A 25248-nucleotide genomic window follows, 5' to 3' on the forward strand; every position below is an offset into this window, starting at 1 on the left:
TGAAACACCATCTACCAATCTTATTTTATTCTGCCCTCTATTTATTTATTTAATCTCTTTTATCCATAAACCTGTTCTAGAAGAAACATCTGACTCGATGCAGTCCTTGACTTCTCATAAATAAATAAATAAACAGAAGGAGCATAGGCCACATCTCTGCACCAGCACTGACTGACAACAACAGAAGCCTCAATGTAATTGGGCAAAACTATTTAGCACAGGAGATTGCTCAAGCCACCACTCAGTTTATGCCAGTAAACACCACCTCACCCCTGCTTACATCCACTTGTGTCCCAAAAAACCAGCAAGCATGGGTTGAAATTCTCATGGTGGCTCAGCAAAGGTAATACACATCCATGCCCCCCAGCCTCAAGACAGCTCCTAAAAACACTTACTTGCTTAATAAACACCAGTCAGCCCTGGCATAGCTCAAATTAAAACAGTAATCTACATACAAATAGCTTTGTTTCCATCAGCATCTCTCATCTTTCAAATGAAATTTATTCCATTTTCACTGAATAAAACAAGAGATGCATTACACCGAACACCAGCCTCACACTCTGCATCCTCGCAGAAACACTCCAAGACCTCATTGCAAACACAGCTGCACATGTAAATGGCTGGAGATGAATATGCAAATATTACCTTGAGTTGGAGGAGGAGGATGCTCCTGTGGCTTGTCCTGTGCTAGAAGGCCCAGGTAGCTGAGCACTACGTATTTGGTTTCATAGTGGAATCCTACAGGCACGGCAGTAGCGGACGCCATCGGGGTGGCTGTGCTGGCGTGGGGTGACGGCTGCGCTCGGGGGAACCCAGCAGGGCTGTCAGCAAAGAGGAAAGTGCTTTATTTGTTTGTTTGTAAGGCTGCAACAGATCACGAACTCATACATAACAAGGAATTATGTAACGATCCTGAAGCAATATCCAGGTTTTTGCCCTGATATCCTATGCATTCTTATTTTAATAAGAACCATGCGGAGTGAACCCAACTGTGTCCCAGCCCAGCTCCCTGCCTGCTGCCCGCAGTGACATTTCTCACTCCTGCCTGGCACACATGCACTGCCATGGAAGCTAAACGAGAGTTCCTCACCACGTGTCTTCCTCCCAACGCCTCCCAACGCAACCACACACAAAAATATGTGTGCATGCAAAGAGGTTCTGATGGATCTGAAGACTTTGTTAACTACAACATGAGGTAAAAAGACAGATTCCAAGAAGTCACTCTTACCCTAAGCCTCCCATGAATCTTTTCCCAATTCTCTGCTTTCTAAGATTTGTTATTATGATGCTCAAAAATTGTAATGTAGAAAAAGTGACCACAATTGCCTCGAATTCACTTTACTGTTACAACAGCAATGGAAAACATATGGTCAACAGAGCAAATTCCACATTCATTGTAGGGACTGGAAGAACAGATGGTTGTTTGTCCTGGATTTCTCACCCAGACATTATTAAGTATAAACCAGAAATCCACACCTAACACCAACATCTGGCCAAAGAACTCCTCCCTGTTTTACTCTAATTGTTTTGTTGTTTTTTTCAAATAACCAAATAAGACAAGCAGGAAAAACTAAGGCAGAGAGAAATTAACAACATTGAAGTGGAGAAAAAGCCATGCAACAGATTGAAAGGATGTTTGAGATTCATCAACATGTTTTAGGTCTTTTTATTTGGCAAAGTCTGGATAACTACTTCCAACATGCTACTAACTTAATGAATCAAATGATATTATTCAGGGGTTTCTGATAAATTCTTCAAGTTCTCCAAGACTTCAAAGAGTCATTCCCAAACAAGCAGTGGCCCATTCTTGACCACCAGAATGGATGTCTAAATGAAAGGCACATAAGAAAGTTTTTGCTACAGAACAGTTACTGAATAGGTACTGAAAGAGTCAGACAATTTAATGTGAGACTGCAGTTACATTTAGAAGAAAAATTTGTATCAGGTTTAAAGAAGTTAGAATGAGCAAAATGCTATAGACAGGGAGCAGAAGTTGGACCATCTGACTAGAGTTATGGATTACACTGGAAATGCCTTGAGACTAAAAGAAAGAACCAAAACCAAAGCCTAATCTGCAAACGAAGCCTCAAGATTTAAAATAATAATAAGAAACCAAGAAAGCAAAAGCAAAGCACTTGCCTGTCTAGCTATTCGAGATGTCTGACCAAACTTCTAACCCCTCCTCCCTGAGAAGGAATTCAGATTAATAGCAGTTGTACATTGGTTACTGAGGATAAACAGAACTAGGACTCTGTGGTGGCATGGTTGCTGTGGGAGTAGGTAGCTTGGCAAAGAAAAAAAAGCTGCAAAAGGAAAAGAATTGGTGTAAAATTGGCTAACTATTCTTTCTGTAATCTTTAGAAGCTCTAGTTTCTGAAAGTCATTCAGTATTCAAAACAGGATTCTTCTTTCATGAAGACCATACCATGGAAGCCCTGCTTCTTTCACCATGTATTTGAAAATGCTTGAAAGCCTTTACCAGAAAGGTTCAGTTGTGTCTTTGCTACAGCTTGAGCTAAAGTAGAGATTTATATACAAAGGAAACAATAAACTTGGAGTCAACACTTCATCTGTGCTGCCTCTTCCATCCCAAAGTGCTCCACAGGCAACTTGTCCTGCTTCAGAAACCTAAGATATCACAGCAGAGAATAACCACAGCTTTTGCACAGTGCAGTCACCTTTGAGCCTCTTCCATAAACTGAGATTTTCATAGAGAAAGAGGACTGGGAAAAAAAAAAATTGCTCTGAAGACTTTAGTATCCTTTAACAATAGATCTGCTCTTCAGATCAGATCCCCACACGCAATCACCACATCACATGCTCACATCACCAGGTGTGAAAGGTGCCATTCACCAAAAAGCAAAAGCTCCCCAGCACGTTTCAGTTCTGGTTTGTTCAGTAGCAATCCACAGCCCTGAAATCAAAATGCTTCTCGCAATGCCTACACAGTGAATGGGAGCCCTTCCAGACAACCTGAACTGATCTCTCCCGAAAAAAGCAGCCTGACAGATGGTCCAGAGACATCCAGAAACTGTGCTGTGGACCAAAGAACAAGTCTGGATATATAACATTCTTCAAAATATAATTCCAAATCAATGCAGAAAATGAGAGGAAAAAGTTGCTCAAAACAAGCATGATATCCAAAGCAGCACAGTGCAACAGGGAGACCTAATTCACAAAAATTTCAGCATGCTTAGCTCAGCACTTCTAAGGGGAGGAGGGGAGGGCAAAAAAAAAAAAAAAAAACCCAGAGAGAGAGAGAGAATCAGACCACTGCTTATTTAAATAGTGGCTAATGTTTCCCTGGGAAAAGAACCGTTAAAAAAAAATTACCTTGGTGGATATATTTTGAGAGGCAGTTTCATACTGAAATGAGAGGGGAGGCTTAAGAACTTGAATGGAAGAAATCCTCAAATTCACATAAAAGAATGTCATGAGCAGAAGTGCACTTCAGAATCACTGGTCTTCCTTTGAGAGAAGCCCACAGCACAGAATGACTCGTTTTGGATTGTGAATGACTGGTTTTGTTTACAAAAAGAAATGCAGAAATATTGACTCAGATACTGTAAATACCTCAGAAAAGGCCATTTTTCAGGAATGAGTGGGATTGAAAAAGGACATACAGCTTGAGAGACCAGATCAGAGGAAAGAGAGCTCTCCACTAAAGGAGCAAAATGAAAGAGAGTCTAGAAATGTTTAAGAGAATAAGCTTGTACAGGAGACGCAATGGAGCAGAGGAAATAAGGTGTTACACAGACTCCGTAAGTCTCAAAGCCAGGGCAAGAGGCTTGCTTCTGGTTTAACAGGTTCCCTGCAGGAATAGTCCTTAAAAAGCTACAGAGATCTAAATTATTACCAATTACTCCCTTCAAAAAATTTCACCTTTCACAGTTCTTGCACCCTTGGGGGATAGAAGGCTATACCTGTTGAAGCTTACTTAGCTTGTCACTCCTCCGACCCTGCTGTCACTTGTTTCATGTGGGCTGAGCTGCTCAAGCGACCTGAGAGCAGGAGTTGCAGTCAGACTGACATTTCCTCATGCAATCTGTCACGTCCTAATCCACGGCAGAGTTATACATTGGATAATGGGCAGCACAAGCCTACCAATGAATACAGCGAATATAATCCCCAGTGACGAGGCCAGGCTGTGTTTTAGTCATTATCTGTAAAACCCTGCCATGCGTTTTCTGTGCACCATTCAAACCCCAAAATGCAACATCACTGCACTGCTGCCCAGCACAGTTCAGCTGGTTTTGATACACAAAACAGCAGGCGATCAATGTCACCTATGGATTTCAGACACATCAGCACTGCCACAAACTGCCTGCTTTTTCCAAACAGCAGCACCACCGCCCTCAGCTCCCACTCCAGAACGGAGTCACTCCAGAGCTGGATGCATTTCCCACCTAGAGCCCGGGTCACCAGGCCTCACTTACCAGCTACAAACTCAATGAGCTCCAAGAGCCACTCTGGCAGAACACCTCCTGCTGCTGCTGAATTATTGCAAAGCACGCACGGCCTCGGCCAGCGAGCACTCAGCCGAGCACAGGCAGGCACAGGAGAGAGCAGCAACGGCAGCACCACAGCTCAAATCATTTTTAGGGCAGCCTGACATCGATACGCTCACGGTTTGGGTTGTCTTCCTGATATCAATCTCTGCAACAGGCAGCCACTCTCAGTTCAGCTGCATCTACAGCCTTGGGTTTACACGGTGCTCTTTATCGAATGTACCGAATTTCAGGAGTTGCAGGTCTAAAAACCACACCCTGTTATCAACAAGATGGAAAATATCCAGGCACTCTGCAACCTTACCAGAAGGATTTTGGATGAGACTTGCATGTGTGGACTAGTTTAACCTTGCAGCAGTTTGTCTCAGAAAACACTTCCCATAACAGGCAGGACTATCCAAAGCACCCAGTTGTGATCAGCTTGGGAGATAAATTCTCCAGAGTACTTTTCCAACTGTGTATGAGGGCATGACTAAGAGATTGTTTATCATAAACTGAGAACTACTCAGTTCAAACGTGTCAGTTCCTACTGGAAATGAATCAATATTGCAGCCACTACTGATCCTCTGGTGGCACTTAATGGATGGAAATACTGGAAAAGGTAATTGTTCTTTATCTGGACAGTGGCCATAGCTAACCTTTGAGAGAAATGCAATTAAGTGAGCATTCTAGGCAGACGGTGCGATTTCTCTTCTAGGAAGAAAAACAAAAGCTGCATGAATTATCCACTACAAAGGTCCTCAATTCTTTCCAGCTTCAAACCATCTCACCACAACACTCAGTTATGACAAACACAGCTTTTACTGACAAGCTTGAATTCATTCTGTCTTAACATGCCTGTTTGGGTTTGAGAATCCGAACAAGCCGCTCCAACTTTGAGCGGAGCCGCCGCCCGGGAGCGCAGCGTGAGCCCCTCAGTTACTACGGCGATGAATGAGATATTTATACCCGGGCGGGCGGGCACGGCGGCGGGATGAGTCACCGGCGGGGCCGAGCGGGACTCGCAGCCTGCGCGCTGCCGCGGGCCCTGCAGCGGGGGAGCCGCCGGCTCTCCCTGCCACCACCCTCCGGGGGTCCGGCACGGCCCCTCGGGCCTCCGCCGGCTCCGGGGTGTTCCGGGGTGTCCCGGGCGGAGCGGGGCCGCACGTCCTCCGGCCGCGGCGGGGGCGAGAGCGGCGCCGAGAGCGGCACCGGCCGCCAGGGGGCGTCTGCCCCCGCCGCGCCCCCGCCTCAGCGCGCGCCCGCTCCCCACCCCACCCCGCCCCTCACGGCCGGGGGCGCGCGGGAGGGGGCGAGAGCGCGCGGGGCCGCCGGTACCCGCCTCCCCACCCGCAAATTAATAAGTAAACGCAGACAGACACGTAGGTTAATAGATCAATAAACAGCCCGCCCGCCCGCTCCCACGGCCGCTCCTCACCTGCGGGCGCCGCGGGGAGGAACCGGAGGCGGAGGAGGCAGAGGAGGCGGAGGAGCGGCCGCCGCTCCTGGGTCGCTCCCGCCAGGGGCGGATTGGGGGGGGGCGGGGGCGCGCGCGCGCTCGCGCGCTCGGCCGGTGCGCGGGCTCTGCCCTAATTTGCCGCCGCCGCCGCCATGATGGAGGGGGCGGGGGGAGGAGCGCGCGGGGCACGGCGCGTGCCGCACGTCACGGCTCGCGCGGGAGGGGCGGGGCGGGACGGGGCTCCGCCCATCGGGGGCGGGGCGGAGCGGGGCGGGGCGGGAGGAGGTTCCAGCGGCAGCGCAGGCGGTCGGGCGGTCAGCCGGGATGGGGCGGGCAGCGCCAGCCCAGCGAGTGCCGCACCGAGACAGGGAAACTGCGCCCCTCGGCGGCTCGGCTGCCGCCGCCCTCACCGCCCGGTCACGGGGCTACAGGCGCGGGTTCGGTAGGTCAGAGTCCCAAACGGAATTCCCCTCGAGGCAGGGAGGCTCAGGGAAAAGAAACAGAGCTTGGATAGAGTTCCAGCTATATTTGCTATTGTATGTATTAATATTTATTTCGTAAAATTTTAAATTCTTATAACTCACTGTTACATATTATTTCTTTTTATATTTTATTTATTAAAGCTCGGTTTTAGTATTACTTAGATGGTGTCTGAAATAATCGTAAAGCGTTCTCAAGACCCAAAATACAAGCTGACTTCCTGCGTTGTAACTGTAACGTGAAAAGACATCAAAGTTACATACGTGGTTTTATAATAAGCTTTTTCACATAGAAAAAAACCAGAAAAAAGTTAAGGGACTAGAACTAAATAAGGAAGAGGCTTGGATGTGACAAGTTCCGCATTTGACACTGATCTGTAAAGGAAACTCACACGCGCGGCTCCGCCTCCGCCATGTATGGTGGCATGACGTCACCCGCATCGCGCGTTCCTATTGGTGCTGCTACGCGGTGGGCGGAGCGTCCGCCGACCCCGCCCCGGGCGCGACCCGCACCGGATCTGATTCGCCTCGCGGCCACCGACGGCACTGGGAGCGTCTGACCGGGCCTGGGACTGCCCCCGCCACCGCCACCGCCACTGTCACCGCCACCGCCACCGCCATGGCGCTCAGCGATGCCGACGTGCAGAAGCAGGTAGGGCCGCGGGCCCCGTGCGGAGCGCAGCGCCTGAAGGGCCGCGCCGGTCCCGCCGTGCAGGGCCTGGCCCGGGCTGGGGCTGCCGGACCGGGTGTGTGCTCTGAGGGGAAACTGGGCACTCCCTGCGAAAGGAAGGTCGGGGCAGGGGGAGAATCCTGGCTGGGAAAGAGGAGTCTCCAGACAAAGGGGTTTTTCCCCTGTCGGGGTGGATGGGCCGCAGCGGGGAACTTCCTTGAGGCGTTTTGGTGACATGTTACGGCAGATTATAACGACTTATTATCATAAGGTTCATGAGCAGCTGTGTGCCATCTGCGGGGTTTAACTGCCCCTCGAGGCAGGTAACTGCACAGCCTGAGACAGGTCCTGTGTTTTTGCATGTTGGTGTAGCTGATGTTTAGAGGTAAGGGCCAGTTTCTTCTGTGCCTGCAGTGGTAGAACCAGAGGGAATGGCCTTGAGCTGAGACAGGGGAGATTCACGTCAGATATTAGAAAAAATAATTCACTCTTAGGGTAGTCAGACGTTGGATAAAGTTGCCCAGGGAAGTGATGGAGTCACCATCCCTGAAGGTGTTTAGGAGGTGTCTGGATCTGATGTGGTTTGGTGGTTTAAAGGTTACAGTAGTAGTGCTACACTGATGGTCAGACTGGATGATCTTAATGTTTCCCTGATTCCCCAAGGACTTCCCATCTCTTTTTTGCTTGTAGTTGTGCCACCTGCAGTTAGCTGTACCTTAGAATTTGGGTGGGCTGCTTGGCGTTGCTGAATGCCCTTTTCAGATCTGCATCCTAAGCAGAGTGGTGCAGCCTGGGCTTGGCTTGCAATGGAAACTTCCAGCCCTGAAGTCTGGCTCTGGACACCTCCTCCTGAGGCAGGACACCCTGTCCCTGTTGACAGTCAACACTGCCTTCACCTAAAAAAGCTGCTTTCAGCTGGGTTAAACACGGTGTGTGGTGTTAAAGGCTGCAGGGATCCAGTCAGCACTGGGCTGGGCAGTTCCCTGCAGGTGATGAGCAGATCAGGCAAGTTCCCTTTGTCCTCTGCATCACAAGTGCTTGTGTCTCACTTTCTCATTCAGTAAACATAGTCTCTTGGCAAGGAAGCATCGCAATGAAAGTAAAATCGGTAGGTTGCCTTTCTCCAGAAGGAGAATTGTAACGTTACATTGTATTCCTTTTATCTGCGAAGCTCAGGGTTTTTTTCCTGCCTCTTCCATGAAGATAATAAAAATAAAGCTGACAGTAGGGTGGCCTTGCTGAGCCAGAATGGACCTGAAATTCAAAGCTGAGTTCAGGCTCTGGTGATTTTCTAAACATGTAATTGTTATAGCATTTCACAGCTCTACCTTTCCTGTCATTGCTTTACACTCCTGAGCCCAGGATGATCCTGATGGCTGACAGTCCTGCATGTGTATGAATCCAGCATGAACTTGCCAGCTGGTTCTCTTAATTGCTTGCCACCACACTTCGAATAATTTTCACTTTGAAAATCATCTCTGATTGAAACTTTTTCCCATTGACAGACTTGCAGTCTTGGCAGACATGCATTAGAAGAAAACCTGCTGATTTGATTTTGAGGATGTGGATATTACTGATCACTTCTTCCACTGCATGTGTTTAAAATCTTCCACTTGCATCTTCCGTTTTTTCATCTCTGAGCACAGTGCTGTTCTGCACGTTGGTTTAGTTTTCACCTTGGCATCTTTCTAATCTCTTTAAAACATTTAATTCTAACATTAGATTCTCTAAATAGAGTCTTTCGTGTGAGTTTATTCAGACTGGATTGTCTGCAAAATGTGTCTCATCACTAAGTGCAAGCAAAAAGTCAGGAGGTTTTTATGATCTGCTCTGTCTGGCTTTGGAAGTGTCTGTGCCTCATCCCAGTTGCAGTTTGGTTGGGAATGAGTCCTTCCAGTCTGTCCCAAATGGGAACCTGAGCTGAGGTCTGGTCACTGAAAAGCATGTGATGGATAAGCAGAACTTGGTCTAATTGCTTTCCTGGTCTCTAAGCTGCTCGACCTGGCCTTTGTAGTGCTTTGAGGTGGCTCCAGAAATGTTCTTCAAGTAGAACATATTGGTTCATGTGGGGCTCTGAAACAGCATGTGACATTCTTGAGGTTGTTTGGGTCACAGCACTGCTGCCACTGCCTCCTTCTCCAGCCCTGCACACTGACCTTATAAATATTTTCAGAATTTACTGCAGTTTTTCAAGAAAAGTGTCTCTGGTGTTCAAAGAACTTCTGGCTGTACAAAACTGACCAGAGTGGTCAGCAGCCCTCTGCTTTGCTTCACTGTTCTTCAAATGTAGAAGGCTCAGGTTCATTCTGATGCCATCTATGTTAATCTTTATGTTTCCTGTAAATATCATAACAAACAGACTCATTTTGCTATGTGAGGATTTTTGAAGTTCTGGGGTTTATTTCTAATAATCCCAGGCATGAAAAAGTTGGTCTCATTAATGATGAATGAAAATACCCAGCCTCACATTCATACAAATTTACTTTTGGGTTGGTTGGTTTATCTTGGGTTTTTTTTATAGTTGCATATCTGAAGTGCATCCTTCTAATGGCAGCCAGTGAAACAGCATTATATAGAATTATTGGAAAAAACAGTTTCCTTGTAATATATGTCAAGATGACCTAAATCTTTAGTGTGTATGCTCAATTAAATTTCCTCAGCAAACAATATTATATAAATTAGTAAATGGATATGGAGAATGCACAAATAATGCTATATATACACCTACTTCCTCTAGTCAAAGTTCTTTCCTACAGAAAGTATTTTCTTTCCTCTCTCCTGTTACAGATCAAACACATGATGGCTTTCATTGAGCAGGAAGCCAATGAAAAGGCTGAAGAAATAGATGCAAAGGTAAAAATGGAAGTTCTCTGTCAGTAAGTGCAAAAGGAAAACTGCATCCAACATCCTGTTTTGAAAGCTTCAGTCAGAGCAGCCCTAGAACACCATCTTAGGCTACAGCTGATTTCTGTTTAGTTATTACATATCAAAAAATGTACCAAATGAAGGTAAAATTTCTGAGCTGTTGAGAAATCAAAACAACTTAGAGCTGGTTTTGGTCAAACTTTTGGTGGTTCTCAAATATAAATTTATTCATATCAAAGCTCACTCCTTTTTTTAGGCAATCAGGAGTGGTAATGTGACTCAACCGGATTAAGTAGAACACCTTCCCCCACTAAATTAGTATTTAAGGCATGAGTTAAATTACTTACAGAATTCTTCACTTAGGTTAAACCTCGAGAGACTGAGTTTATTATTAACCTGGTGATAGAGTATAGATGTTTACTAAAGAAGGATTATTGGTGCCTTTCAACCCCAACAATCTGCATTTTACTACTACTGAAATGCCTTGCTGGTATTGGACTCAGCATATATGTTGCTAATAATGTTTAATCTCCCATAAGCATTTATATTTACACAAATATTTAATCACTACTAAAGCAGATATTCCTGAAGATCTGCAAGCAGAATTCAGAAGTTGAGATTGGATTCTCAGGTATAAGTAGGAGAATTGTCCATGTGTTTTCACATGCTGTCTGGTGAGGCTTTACAAAAAAAAGTAACAGCTGTACTGTCACTCTCCTTATTAAGAAATTACTTAAAGAGGTGAAGGGATTTTATATGGAACCATAAATTGTATCATCCTATCTCGTCTGTGAATGTGCTCTGTTACATTTTGATTCTGTTTTTTTCAGCCCAAGGAATCAATTTCCACTTCAGTTATTTAATTTTTACTGTAGGCAGAAGAAGAATTCAACATTGAGAAGGGTCGCCTTGTTCAGACACAGAGGCTGAAAATCATGGAGTATTATGAAAAGAAGGAGAAGCAAATCGAACAGCAAAAGAAAATGTAAGTTGCTTAGGTTGCATGGCTGACTTCAGAGCCTGAGCTCACATTTTGTTGCTAATTTTATACAAAATTCATCTTCCCTGGCAAACAGGCAAATTGTAGACAATATATTTAGTTCTAATTATGAGTTTCCATTTTTTTCTGGGGAGAAATCATTAAAGCTGAGCTACAATAGTATAACTTAGTGTGATGAAAGAATCCTTCATATTTCTTTATGTAGTTAATATCTAGAACTCTACCCTGGTCTGTTACCCTGGGACAAATGACATTAGTTTGGGTGGGCCTTTACTGAAAATAGCTCTGCAATTTAATCTTTTGTGCAAGTTCAGAAACAGATTCACACAGGTGAACAGACCTTGTTATTAAGTGTTGTAGGATTGTTATCTTTAAATGCAAAGTGTACAGTTAAATGTTGCAGTTCTTCTGTCAAAGTCTGATGGATTGATTCAACTTTATCATGCAACTTGCAGTCAGATGTCCAACCTGATGAATCAAGCAAGGCTGAAGGTCCTCAAGGCAAGAGATGACCTTATTGCAGTGAGTATCTCTGTAGTAAACACACAGATGCTCTATGTCTACCATATGTTAGGAAATGGAACCATTCTCTAAAGAAAATATGATTTTTGATTGAGTGACATTTGCTTGAACATACAAAAATTGCTTTCCAAGCTGCTCTGAAAAGGCCTTGAGGATTTAGTCCAGCTTTGTTAATCTACTCCATCTTATTTTCACAGTTTCCATTACTTGCTTTTTAGGGAAATACAGTTGTCTGCCAGGAGCATTGCAGGCAGTGTTGTATCTGTCATTTGCACAGCAGTTTGTTTCTTTAAAGAGCAGGAACTCCCTAGCACAGTTGGTAGAACTTTGAATTTCTGTTTGCCTGAAGCAACGTTCATGTGTAAAAGCCAGCGTGGCATAAACAAGGAGGCTTAGAACACCTGACTGGGATTTTTTGTGTTCATCAGTGGCCCATAGTACATGAAAAGTTTTGCTGCTTTTCCTGGTAGGTGAGCAGTGTGTGTGTTGACACAGAGGGTGAGTCAGAGCAGGCTATGTTCAGGATTAGTCTGGGTTTCCTGTGTTTATCTTTCCCCACGTGCAGTGTGTCCCCACTCTGCTCCCTGAGCACTGAGCAGGTTTGCTGTGCTCTCCCACCCTGTCTCAGAGGCACTCTGGGTGTTCCATGTTCTGCTAGATGGGGCTGTTGAGCTGTTGGAAAAGCTGAGACTGTGCAAGTCAAAAATAAGAGATTGGATAATGTTCAGGCTGATGCCACTATGAAAAAGAGGAGCTATCAGAGGGGAATCACCAGTTTATTGACTCTTTAAACTGAGTTTCAAAGTTTAGATTGTATTCCCAGAGAGGAGGAAGGTGGGTGGCTCAAGAGCTAACTCTGTTGTGATAGTCTCTGCTGGGTAATCTCTTCCTCATTTATCTGCTGACTCAACCTCATGCTTCTGAGTAATTCTAAACACTCTTCCCCATTTTAAGACATTTAAAGTCACATGCTGCTCACTCTTTCTTCCCTTATCAGATCTTGGCTTCTTTCATGAAGAGAGATGAGCAGTTCCAGAAAGGCAGTGTTCCTCTAGGGAGGACAGAATAACTAGGTTTGACCATGACAGTGAATTGTGATAGTTTTATACCCTCAAACTGATTGTGTTACTGTGCACACTTTTTTCTAAACACCATGAGGTAGGACAGGAAAGTAAGGTTTATACTAAATCATAGGGTTTCTTTATCTGAAGTATTTGTGCTGGTTCAGTTCTGGGAGCTTTGAGCTCACTCAAATTTCTTTAAAAATTACTTTAAAATTCAATCCCATCCAATACTGATTTGCTGAGTAAAGATAATCGAAATAGCTACTTCAAGTTAAAAATAATCTCTCTCTTTAAAATTTTTACTTGCATTTACTTACAGTTAAAGAATACCTAACCTGAATATTATTTGATGGAAAAATAGATTAGATTTCTCTGCTTGACCATAAAGCTGAAAGAATTTATTTGGACAACTGTATTATTTTACACTAAGTAATTATTTACTACATGTTTAGCTTATCTAAATTAACATTTTAATCACCATGCTTTTACTACTGAGCTCTCCCTTTTTCACGCAAAAGGAATTATTGTCAGGTTCTAATGAGTTCAGCTCAGGGCAGGAAGAAGGGAAGTGTTGGGAAGGGATAGTGTGCCATGCACAGAGATGGAGGTCTAGCTTGGATGAACACCAGCTGGAGTGTACGTTTACGTGTTGGCAGGGTGTGAGAGCTATAATAGAAGTACAGAAAGTTGGTAGGCATGAAACCAAATGCCAAACAGATGGGCTCTGCTGATCTGATTTCTTCTGAATGTAGGATTTGCTGAATGAGGCCAAGCAGAGACTTGCCAAGGTGGTGAAGGATAGCGCCAGGTACCAGACACTGCTGGATGGACTAGTTCTACAGGTAAATATTTAAATTGTGAAAAATGGATCATTGCTGCCCTAACCTTCTAAGTTTCTTTGGGGAAATGACCCACTGGATGTTACAGTTGTATTGGAGTCTGGATCACATGCTGCTGGGAGATCTTTGAGTTTTAAACATTGTATTCAATATCTTTCAGTTTATGGTCTGTCCACTTGGACAGCAGTGATCCTTTTGTGTACATGATCATTAAGTGGCCAACAGAATCCTGTGATTCCATATGTTTAGTTGCACTTGAGGTCCAAACACATCATCCATATTTGGGGTCTTCCCAAAATATTGGTGCAGTCCTCTCAGAATGTCTGTGTGAGGGGAACTTGTGAGCAAAGAACTAGATAAAAGAGGCTGATATTGTCAGGCCTTTCAAATTAATCAGCTTCGTTCCTTTCTATGGATTAAATAATTCTAAGAGGATGAAAATGTTGACTTCCTGAAAGTGCAATGGTTATTCCTTGCAGGGATTCTACCAGCTGCTTGAGCCCAAATTAGTTGTTCGGTGCAGGAAGCAGGATCTCCCCATGGTTAAGGTAAGACTCCTGGAATAGTTTGACAGTGCCCTGCTCACAGAGACTGAGACCTGACTGGAGACATCTGTGTGATCTCTGTGTGATATGGAAACAAGCTTTGCTTGTTGCACTTCTGTTGCAGCTACAATGTGCTTCCAAAGTTAGTGATCATTTCCCTGCTTGGATACTACCTTGGAAACTTTACACATGGCTACAATATTAAGAATAATAACTGGGTCTGGCTCAAGAGCCAAACTGAAATACATTTGCTTAATTGAAAAAAAAAAAAGAGGCCTCAATCCCTTAATTTTATTAGTACAAGTGATTGAGTGATCAAACCTGAGTGCTGCAGTGCTAACTGGAGGTTTATCTTGTCTCCTAGACTGCTGTACAGAAGAGCATTCCCATCTACAAAAATGCCATAAAAAGGGATGTGGATGTTCATATTGACCAAGACAGTTTCCTGCCAGAAGACATGTAAGGAAAATGGGATTATTTTATCCAGGGCACTAACTTAATGCAACTTTTCAAGCCACAGCTCATATTAGAACAGCATTCTGTCTGCCAGGCTCTATTTCCATATGGCATCACAGAGATACCAAATACAAACCTGTAAATTCTGGTAGTGGTCTTTATGTATGACCAACAAACAATACTTGTAGCACTTTTCTTCACTTCCCAAGATGTGACAGCTGTCCTAATAACACAAGAGTCTGAAGCTATTTTGAAGGGATAAATTGCATAACTCCACTTATATTTAAAACATGCTAATGAGGACTCTTGCACAAGCTGTGGTCTCTGATAACTCCAAAGATGCTTTACATGGTTACTTCACTGGATCTCTTTGTGCTGATTCCTATTAAGACATGTTCCAAAAAGTTGTTTTTTAAAAAAGAGAAATCTTACTTATCTGACTTGCCTGTAAATGCTGATTTGGGGTATCTGTGCCACATTCTGACCCTGATCCATGGATTTCACTGAATTATTTATTTTTTTGTTGTCCATCTTTAGTGCTGGAGGTGTTGAAATCTACAACAGTGATGGTAAAATTAAAGTTTCCAACACCCTGGAAAGTCGGCTGGACCTTGTAGCCCAGCAGGTGAGTTTCTCCAACAACCAAGGTAAACAAAATATAACTAACTAGTTTGTTCTTGTAATTAAATCCTTGTGTTTCCAAAGTGTCACAAAAGTGCATGGGATCAGATTTCAGTGGGAATGACAAGTAGAAAGTTATTTTTGAATAGAAAGAACCAAATTACCTACTGCTTGTGCAGCAAAAAACTGTGGCTTTCCCCAGAATGATTCCTTTTGAATTAAGCTTAAGCATAAAACTATAAATTATGATACTGAAAGACTTGGATATGAGTGCACTGCAGTCAAGATGCTGAAATGCTGAGGCTAACTTGAATTACTGAAGCTAGCTTAAGTACAAACTTTGGCTGAGACCTATTTACACCCAAGTGCACAAAACCCTAGCTCTGGCATCTCTTTCTTATGCTACAGCACAGGCAGTCCTTTCAGTCTATAGAGAGTAGCAGGCAATGTGTGATCAGAGAAAGGCTTCAGAAAGCTCAGATGAGCTGATTTGTTAAGTTTGAAGCCAACCTAACTATCCCACAGTGCCTGCAGGAAGAACATTTTATTGCCCATTTCACATAACTGATGTGCACTTTCTCCACAGATGATGCCAGAAATCAGAGTGGCTCTCTTTGGTGCTAATGCCAACAGGAAGTTTTTGGACTAAACCTCTATGAGAGAAGGTGGGATCTGTTCCACTGCCATACTGAAGGGGATGCAAAAGCATCTGCTAATTTAAAATCTTGAAATTTAACATTACTGTGTCATCCAGTATCTGTTCTTCAATCGAATAATTTTGCATACCTGCTGTGCTTAGCCTCTCTACTTGTGGTTAGAATGTATTGCTCAGAGGATGTGAAGACATACATATTCATCCAGAAGTGGCACTAGAAAATGGAGGCATTTGGGCTCTTGGCTTTCCTTACACTGTTGTGACTCTATAAAGACAAGTGGTCCATTTAGGGTCACTCTCTTTGCTTTGGCCACATCTCTCTCAAGTTGTCTGATCTGTGAAGTAAATTACTGTGCTGCTGATGGCAAATCCCCTTTCAGTTATGGTCTTCAGTGTTATAGAGGGCATGTATTCCTCCCCAAGGTTAGTAGCTTAATTCATGTTACTTGGTCAGGCATTTCCTGTTCTGTATATGTGATTTAAAAAAAAAAAAGGCCTGAGCCTGTAAAACTCTATTTATTAAAATAAAAATGCGTGTGTGTATGGAGCTCCTTGTCACTTCTCTGGGGCATTGGCAGCAGCCTTTGAAAAGATGGTTTGTGTAAAGAGTTCCTACCTGAGCTGTGGGTGTGATCTGTTCTTTGAAGCTGCAGTTCAAGTGCAAGGAGTAGTGTCAAGCTGTTTGCTGGAATAATGTGGGATTGTAGGCAAGGCTTTTAAATAGGGCTCCAGGATTCTGGAACATCATTCTCCCTGAAAAATGGGTCAGTAGTTCTGCTCCCTCAGTCTTCTGTCACAAGAGAGAACTACAGTAACACAATTGTGCTACTTAGATAAACACAATCCATTTCCAGTCACAGGTTTGTTGCTTCCTTGCAGGAGATCCAGACCATACCCTGACTCTTCTAATGCTCAACTCAGAGACTGTTGTGGAAAATAGATGTAGATGAATTACTGCTTGAATATGTTTTGAAATCATCTCTAAGTATTGCAGTGAATACCAGAAGCTGACAGAAGGAGGAGACCTTGCTGGTTGCATGGCCCTGTCCTGACCTTCTGGAAAATTAAAAAGTGTAAGCTGCTACCTTATACAGACCAATAGCACACACAGCACAGCCAGGCTGGGGCCACCTCCATGTTGGGGAGGTTAAGAGAAAATTACCCATTTATTTATTGCTGAAAAAATTGTAGAGAAGGAGGTACAGAAAAAAATGGAAATGAAAGTGAACCACCTCAGGGGAAAATTCAAAGCAAAAAAAAATTTCTTTGGTTAAGTGAACTCTGAGCTGTTATTCTGGGGAGCAAAGGCTTGATACAACTTGGCAAAAGGTGTTTAGCCCTAAGCAAGAGCCCAGACAGACTTCAGCGTGGTTTGGCTGGGTGTGCAGTTTGATACAGGCAGCTCAGAGAGGCAGGTGGGGGCCCCATCCTGCCTCACAAATATGTTTGGAGGGAACAGGCCGTGACAAGAAGGCCCTTCCAGGGCTGGGAAGTTCCTGCTACTCTCAGCCAAAGTAGAGCTGGCTGGGAAACCCCAAATCTGTCTTCCTAGGCACCTCATTCAGAGCATCCCATACTGTTTCTTTGGCTTTGCTTTAGAAAAAGCAAGAAAAACATCTGTACAGGAGCATTCTCGGGTTAAAATCATACTGACAATGTGCCAAAAATGTAATTTCCCAGCCCTTGTTACATGCTGGAAATCAAAAGCTGTGGAAATCAAGGCTACCACCTTATTTTAGGTAGTTCAAGGCTGATCTGTTGGGACTGCAAAGAAACTATCAAGGGTGGTTCCCCCCCAGCATTTCTGGAGGCCCTTTCCCTTCCTGTGTCCATGAGGGTTTGCAGGAGATAGCAAAATGCCAGAAGTTTGTCTCAAAGCAGTGCTTGCGTGGCAGCACAAGAAAATTATTAATGTCTAAAAAATTAAATTATGACTGTTTTTCCCACATGCATGTGAAATAATGCAGTTTAAGCACAGCCAGTTGTTGCATGCTTCAGTTTTCAGTGCCAAACCCTTCGAAGGAAGATGACAGCATCACTAGCCAGGGCTGGGACAGCAGGAATTGGAAGTCTCCTTTCACCTGCTGCATGGTGACTTGCCAGGTGTCCTTGCCACCACTGGTGGGCTCTGTGGGATAGGACTGCTGAGCTGCTGGACTTTAGGAAAGGGCACATGAGAATTGGTAACACTGAGGACATCCCCATCCCACCTCTGTGGCAGGAAGTGCTACTGGGCTGTGTCTGGGAGAACCATTCTTGACTAAGGCATGAGCAGTTCATCACTCATGCTCTGAAATCCTGCCATTTGAAATGTTAATCCCAGCAGAGCAGTGACTCCAGCTGCAATGCAGGCTCAAGGTGATAACCTATTAATAACCTTTAAAAATGTAACAATTCCAGCTCCCTCAATGCCGTTCTGCAGCAGGACATTCCTCGCTCTCCTCCACATTACGTTGGCAGGCACGAGCTGTTTGCTTTCATCCAAGCTGAAGCATTTGCCTTTCAGTTTCACTAAGTGACCTCTTGTGAAGTCATCTGGAGTTGTAAAGTAAATTGGATCAACCATCTGGCTTTTTTTTCTGTTCCCCATTTAATATATTGCTACCATATCTCCCTGCATCTGAATGGTTTTATTGCTCTGTGCTAACCATTCCTTTTTCATCCTGCATTTCCCTTTTTCATGGAGCACATAGTGACTGGAAGGTCTCTGGCTGTGTTGTGCTAGGGGGAAAAAAGAAAGTCAAACCCTTGGAGCTCAGCAAAACGTGGCTGCTTTATCTCCATGAGAGGAGTCCATGCTGCTGAGTGGGTTTCTGGCACTCAGGCATCACTCTTTGCTTTGATTTCAACCTTTTGGCTGATAATTCAGGCTGGTAAATTAGGCCAGCCCTTTTTGTTGTGTGCCCATATTGGTAAAAGTAAAAACATATAGTAGGGGGCATGTGCCCCAAATAAATATGTTGATTTGTAAATTATATGCATATATAATGTATTATATATATTGTATGTAATATATATTATATAGCATATAATTATAAAGCATAACAAAACTAGGAATTTAAAAATAATTATATAGATATGAAATAAGTATTTTTTATTTATTAATAGTTCAAACTGCATTTTCCTCCTGCACCCCAATAGTATTTTCTTCTGCATGCACCTCACTTTGGAGACCCTGATGTACCAAAAGGCTTTCCATGCTGGTGAGTAGCAGTAACCTCTGTGCTAGAGCTGTTGTATCACTCTCAGTCCCCAGTGCATCCACAGGGATCTCAGGACTTCAACAGAGGCTGGGAAACCCCTGCAGGATTATGAGGGAAAAAGAGAGCTGCAGGAATTTGCAGGGAGCAAAGGCAGACATCTCCAGGAGGTTTGCTGGTCACTGCGGAAAGCTGTGACACCCTCCAGCTCCTGCCAGCCGAGTGGGGTGGGAGGTCAGGCAGAGCACTCCCTTGGTGACAGACCCCTGTGCCTCCCACCCGAGCAGCACCAAGTGCCAGAGGCAGGGCAGCAGGGTGGAAAAGCCGTGAGGCACTGCAGGCTCCCCTGGAGCTGGATGTGGTTAGTGGGAGCAAAGGGTGCTGTTCCCTGCCGGCGCGGCCTGCACTGCGGGGAGCGCCAAAGACAAAACGGGCGTTTGGAAAGCAAACAAAGGAAGGGAAGGAAAATATCTTGGAGAGAAGATAGAGAGCGTTACGAGTCTCTTGGGAGGCGCAGGGGGTGTGTGCACACACGGGAGAGGAGGATGCAGTGAGCAGCTCTTTGATCTCGCAGAACATCTGGTCCGTGGGCATCCGCCATGGGGAAGGCCCAGAGCCATGCGTGAGGGGAGAGGGGGCTGCAGCCCAGAGCCTGCTGCTGTTTCCCAGGCTCCACAGCCCCTCGCCTTCAAAGCACTCAGAAAAGGCAGGTTCTTGTGGCTCCTTGCTGTTCCCACGCCCAGTGCTGTGGTGCCTCAGCCCCTCGAACTGCTCTGAGCCACGCTGAGCTGCGGCCATGGCGTGGAGGGCTGTAGATGGAGCTCTGGGATGCAGGGAGAGTAGCTAAAGCACAGCCTGGGCAAAGGAGAGGAGCTTTTGGGGGCTTTAACTTCAGTGAGACCTGAGCTGGTGAGCCCAGACAGCAGGACAAGCACTCTGGGACACCAGGCAGGTGACAAGGAGGGCTGTGCTCAGTGCTTTGGTGGTGGCACATGCTAAATCCACCAGGCCTGCCGTCAGCGCCCAGCGTACAAAATCCCTGCTCAGTTGGTCACATCAGACATCAAACCCCAACCCTGCTGCCTGCAGACAATGAGAGGTTTGATTTGGTGTAAGACAGACAAAATTGAGGTGCAGAGGGGAGGAGAGAGCTGCAGGGCAGTGGTGTGGAGCTCAGGCACACAGATAGCGAGCACAGCAATCAGCATGGCAGCAGACATGGAGCATCATTACTACAGAGCTCTGCTTTGCCCTCTCCTGACTTTCTGGGGCACTCGTGTGCCTCCCAGCCCAAGGGTGGCTTTTTGCTTGGTAGAAATATGACACAGACATAGTTAAAAAGGGTTTTACTTCGGTATTTTAATAGGATTCTAGGTGCACAGCTATTCGCAGGTGGAACACACTGAGGTGTACACTCCCATTTTACACTGAGATGTAAAACGAGTATACAATTTATGGACTTTGCAAATTAGTATATTTACTTAAAATTCCCCAATGAGAAACTTAATAAATGAAGTAATTGTTGCCTTATTTTAATTACTTCCCCCTAAATGAGGGTAAAGTGCAGTTTACAAAATATGTTCCACAGTGAAGGCTTCAACCAAGGCTGAAGCCTCGAGTTTTGAGATAGCATAGAGTTTTCTGGCTTCTTGCTGTGAATATTTGGGTTTTTTTGCTTTGCAGGACTCTAAATTAAGCTAAAGTATCAAATAACAAAAATTACAAGCATGCAGGGCTAAGGGTACAAAGAGTGTATAAAGGGTACAAAAATGGGTATAAAAAGGGTATAAAAGGGTATATAAGAGAAAAGGAAAAAATCATCTTGTATAATTTCCTTTTTTTTGGAGATTAATAAGATTTTATTTTATTTTGTTTTTACATTGTGTTAATTATAGTATTGGTTTACACAATCAGCTATAGTAAAAATAATAATTATAATTACTGTAATTTTTTTTTTACTTAGGTTCAATTTGGTAACTATGAAGTGAGGGTGTGGAAGATATGGTTGAATTTTAAGGTGTAATTTTTGGAATTTACGTAGAATTTGAGGGGTTTTAAAATTTTTTTTAATTTTTAAAAATTTTTTGTTCTGGTTTATGTAAGAACAACAAGTGGTAGTGATAATAGCACTTTTTTTTTGTGTGCACTGAGTAGGAAATTAAGTTATTTTGTGTTGTGTCATCACATAAGACAGGCTGTGGATTTTTTTTGTAAGATTGTAATTGCAGTATGTTGTTAATTATGTTTAATAATGTTTGAGATGTTTATAAATTTTTTTTAGTTTAATTATTTTGTAAGAGGGAAGGAGAGTTTTTATTATACTATGGGACATTTAGTGAGGGGATTAAGAGTTTTTTTTATTTGGTTTTTTTAATTTGATAAAATATTATATTTGGGACTACAGTTTTGAGGGTACAGGCTTGATTTTTATTTATAGGCAGGATTTTTTAGGCTTTATTGTTATATACTTAATATATTTTTGTTTTAGGTGCTAGAGTTAATTTTTATTTCAGTAATTTTATTTTTGTTACAGATTTTGGGTTTAATATTTTTTTGAAGTTGGTTTTACGAAGGAATATATATACACATATATATATATATAACATATATATGAAGGAAGAATTTTTTTGGCATTTATGAGTACACAGTGAATTGTATAGTTTTTGGGTTTTATCAGGCTGCTTAGGGATATAGGAAGTAGAAGGGTTTTATTGATTTTATTCTGTATACTTCTTTTTATTACCATAGTAATTAATGGCTAATTATTTAGCTTATTTAGAGGTGGTAATTGGGTACAGATCTAGTAATTGTTTTTATGAAGAGCTTTGGATGTATTTTGGATTACAGTGTTGTGTAATTTATGGGCTGAGCTTTGAGTTATGGTTATGAATTGGGCAAATAATAGACATTATTGGGCGAATAATAGACATAACAACAATTTACACTTCATTATTTTGATTTGTATTAGTATTAGGGTATAAAAATGCATAAAAGGCAAAAAATCATCAGGCATCACAAGGAGCTTTCTCACACAACATAATGTTCTCAGTTTAAGGTGTAAAAGGTCTTTTCCTTCTTTTCTTCTCCCATCCTCGTCAAACAAGGAAATTAGCAGCACATTTCTCCATCTCATGGTCTGCTGTGCCTGGAAATGAACACACAGCTGCTTCCTAGGGAAAAACCACCCTGGTTGGGCTGGAAGTGGCTGGAAAGGAAGGTCTGGGTGTTACAAGGCCATGCTTGATGTGACAAAGGGGACAGGTGAAACGGTGTCACCCTCCCTTCTGACCCCAAAACCGAGGGGCTCTGCAGGGGCTTGATCAGGGGGATTCCTGACAGAGTAACTTCCCAAGGGAATTTGTATTTAACAGCCGGGAAGTGTGGAAGGATGCATTTCCCTAGGGAGATCAGAGGGAGGGGCGGCAGGGGCAGCCAGCCAAGGGAAGCAGAGCAGACTGGTATGCACAGGCTGCATTTCCCCGGGGGAGGTTTGTTTCGTATGCAGGTATTCAAAGGGGACACCAGGGTGCAGGGGGTGCTCCAGGGATGAATCCCCCCCTGGGAACTCGAGTGGAGAGGCAGGTGTTTGTGGGAGCCAGCCATTTCCCAGGGGGGACTTCCAGTTTGCCGCTGATTTTCCTAACAAAACAGTTCTACGGGATCTTCCAAAAACACAGGCAGCCTGGAAAAGCCCGGGACCAACAGCAGCTGGGACTTGGGAGGTTGTAAATCTACTGGCATCTCCCATTTTGCCCAAGCTGCAGCTGGAACTCTGGTGCTGATGCAGCTGGCTGGTCTGCAGGGCTGGCTCTGGGCACAAGCCCTGCAGGACATCTTTTCCCACTCTACTGATGCAGCAAATTGTAATCCAGTATCCCTCTTGGGAAAGGAAATGAAAGGAAACTCTCAAATCTCTCTTGTGGCCCACACAGGCAAGTTTCCCTCACTGAATCCCACATGGGGAAGCTTGAGTTTCCAGCTGAGCCAGCAGCGAGGCATCCCAGCTGCCTCTTCCCCAGACCTGAGGGGCAAAGCAGTGTCCTTGTGCCCCCTGCCCCTTGGAAAGGCTCCCCCTGCTCCCCTCAGCCCTCTCCCCAGGCAGGCGAGGGTTTGATGGATTGCAATCATCCTCTGCCATGGTCAAAACAAAGGTCACGGCCCGAGGAAATTGCTAACAACTTTTGCCCACCGGCCCCGGAAGAACAGGAGCATTCGTGACAAGGGGGTGAACTTTTTATGATCCCTCCACCCTGACAGTCTCTCTGGGAAAGGAATTTTAAAAAGTGGCCGGGGAACATGAGGCTTCCGGGAGCTGACAGAAGAGGAGGGGGCAGCCCTGAAATGCTGCCCCAGGCCCATGGCAAGCCCCTGCCACTGCCCCTTCCCATTCCTCTCTTTCCTCCAGCAAAACCTCTCTGTCTCTCAGCTGCTGGGATAAGAAAGGGCTCTTGGGAGTCCAGAACAAGTTTACTTTTTTTTTTAGCCCTTGGAGACCCCAATATTCATTTTGTGGGTGTATAAATATCCAGGCTCCAACACTGCATGTGGCTTAGTTTGACACTGCCTATTCCACTCATGATAGCATCTTGTCAAGATTAGGACATGGCATTTCCTATAGCACAGATCAGCTTTGTCTTTGCCTGGGCTGCAAGGCAGCTCTAAAAGGAGCAACTCTCCATCCGCCCCTTCCCCAGGACTGGTTCCAATTAATGCCGACTCCACTCTGTGCCGGCTTAGCCCCAGGATTAAAAATCTGCCTGTGCCAATCCCCTCTGACCCAAACACTTCCTGGGACTGATAGGGCGACCAAATTCCTCCCCTTCCTAAATTGGACAGCTTGCTCTTGTCACCTCAAGCTCTGGTCCCTGTGGAGGGGAGAGGGGAAGGGCTATGTTACAGAGAGCAGCCCTTCATCCTCCCCAGGAACAAGGGGCCAAGGTCCTCAGAAGCCTTTGCAGGGCCTGGAGCTGCAGCCATGCTGGGAAAAGCCCTCCTAGGATGTTTCATCTGTCTGCCTCAGACAGCAGGAGCAGCTCTGACACCCACCTGGTGGGTTTGGGGTACTCAAGATGTCAGGGTGCAGCAGATCACATTTCAGGCTCCTCCAAAGGCCCACGATGGGAATTTGCCTGCATGTGGTCCTGTGAGCTTCTTTGGCCAGAAAAGATGGTGGCCCTGGCTTGGCCAGCAAGTCCTGCATCATGGACAAATGTTTCCTGGGCAGCTCTTAGCAGAGGCAGCTTGGGTGCTGAGAGCCAGGAGAGAGTGCTCAGCCTGGGAGCAGCCCCAGTGCCAGCGAGGATCCCACAGGAGGGGCAGATGGAGCCCATGGAGCAAGCAGGCTACGCTGCAAGGCTGTTTTGGCAGGAGATGTGAGCATCTGCTACCAGCCCTGGAGGAAACAGAGGGAGATTTCACTGGATAGCGCTGGGGAGGAGAGGGAAAGGGCTTGCAGCATGCACCTGGGAGCCTTCGTGCCCCCAGCCTTCTGCTGTTCCTCCCCACATGCCTCTGTTTGCTGGCACCAGCTTTGAAGGAAAATCGCCTTGATTTTGTCCTGATGCAAAGCTGCAGAATCAGCAGAACTGAGTGAATTATTTATTCAGGGAGCAGCTGAGCAATGGCCAAGTGCAAGCTGCCTCCATGCACCTACAGCAGGCACCTTCCAGCAGGAAACAGCATGGCCAGCTCCTGGCTTTGATGCCAAAACCCCTGTGAGAAAGAGCTAAGGTGTCTTTAAACACCTCTCTGTTGGGAGGGCTGCACCCCCATCTCACATGGGAGATTGAAAGAACAGCAAACAGCAAGTGCCCTTTTGGGCCCAATATGGATTTGGACCACCACACACGGACTCAAAAGGCTTCCAATTCCTCTAACAGCACCTGAGGGCCATCGTTAAATCAGCACAGAGGGGAACTACAGAGGTGACATCAGCTCCCCCTTCCTAGCAGCACCACTCCGTGGGCTTTACTCAGGGCAGTCACCACTTCTAAAGCAGAGAGGTTTCACATGGGTGAACAGACTACCTGTGCCCCAAAAGCATGGGGTGTTTTGGGGAGAAAGGCAGCCTTACCAGCACCCCTGGGCTGCAGGAGAACCCACAGCCCACTGGGCACTCTGGGGGGAAAGCAGTGACACCACCTCATTTCCACAGCTGGGCTGTTCATAGGCACACAGCTGTGCTCCTGAACGGGAAATGATCCCGATTAGCTTTCCAGGTGCTCTCTTGTAAATGGACTACAGGTGGTACAACGGTGACTGACTGCAGTCCAGGGCTTTGTCTCTCTGAAAAAAAGCCTCTGTTATCCTCCCACCCCCATCTGCTTCCCCTTGCAAAGGAAGAGGGAGACCATCCAGGAGACAAGAAAACACACATACAGCAAGGG

The 25248-nt window shown here is 45.0% G+C and overlaps 2 protein-coding genes across 3 annotated transcripts in view; one reads left to right on the forward strand and one right to left on the reverse strand.

Moving 5' to 3' along the window:
• BCL2L13 (BCL2 like 13) overlaps positions 1–6128 on the reverse strand; it is a 28800-nt gene extending 22672 nt beyond the window's left edge. The window contains exons 1-2 of one of the 2 annotated variants that reach the window (XM_085049316.1): positions 5926–6128; positions 646–821 (exon numbers count right to left, since the gene is read on the reverse strand). In XM_085049316.1, coding sequence (XP_084905442.1) covers positions 646–766 — 121 coding nt within the window. In that variant the 5' untranslated portion in view covers positions 767–821; positions 5926–6128. Of the gene's footprint in view, positions 1–645; positions 822–4436; positions 4456–5925 lie in introns of those variants that run through there. The other variant, XM_085049317.1, reaches the window with a different exon arrangement.
• A 762-nt stretch (positions 6129–6890) lies between these two features.
• ATP6V1E1 (ATPase H+ transporting V1 subunit E1) lies at positions 6891–16209 on the forward strand. The gene is made up of 9 exons (XM_085049321.1): positions 6891–7077; positions 9883–9948; positions 10836–10945; positions 11416–11482; positions 13299–13388; positions 13865–13933; positions 14295–14389; positions 14924–15011; positions 15594–16209. Exons 1-9 carry the CDS (start codon positions 7045–7047, stop codon positions 15654–15656), a joined length of 681 nt encoding a protein of 226 aa, XP_084905447.1. The 5' UTR covers positions 6891–7044; the 3' UTR covers positions 15657–16209.
• Positions 16210–25248: the final 9039 nt, after the last annotated feature.

Source organism: Lichenostomus cassidix, chromosome 1Ab, assembly GCF_008360975.1.
Source record: "Lichenostomus cassidix isolate B80296 chromosome 1Ab, HeHo_3.0, whole genome shotgun sequence".
NCBI lineage: Eukaryota > Metazoa > Chordata > Aves > Passeriformes > Meliphagidae > Lichenostomus > Lichenostomus cassidix.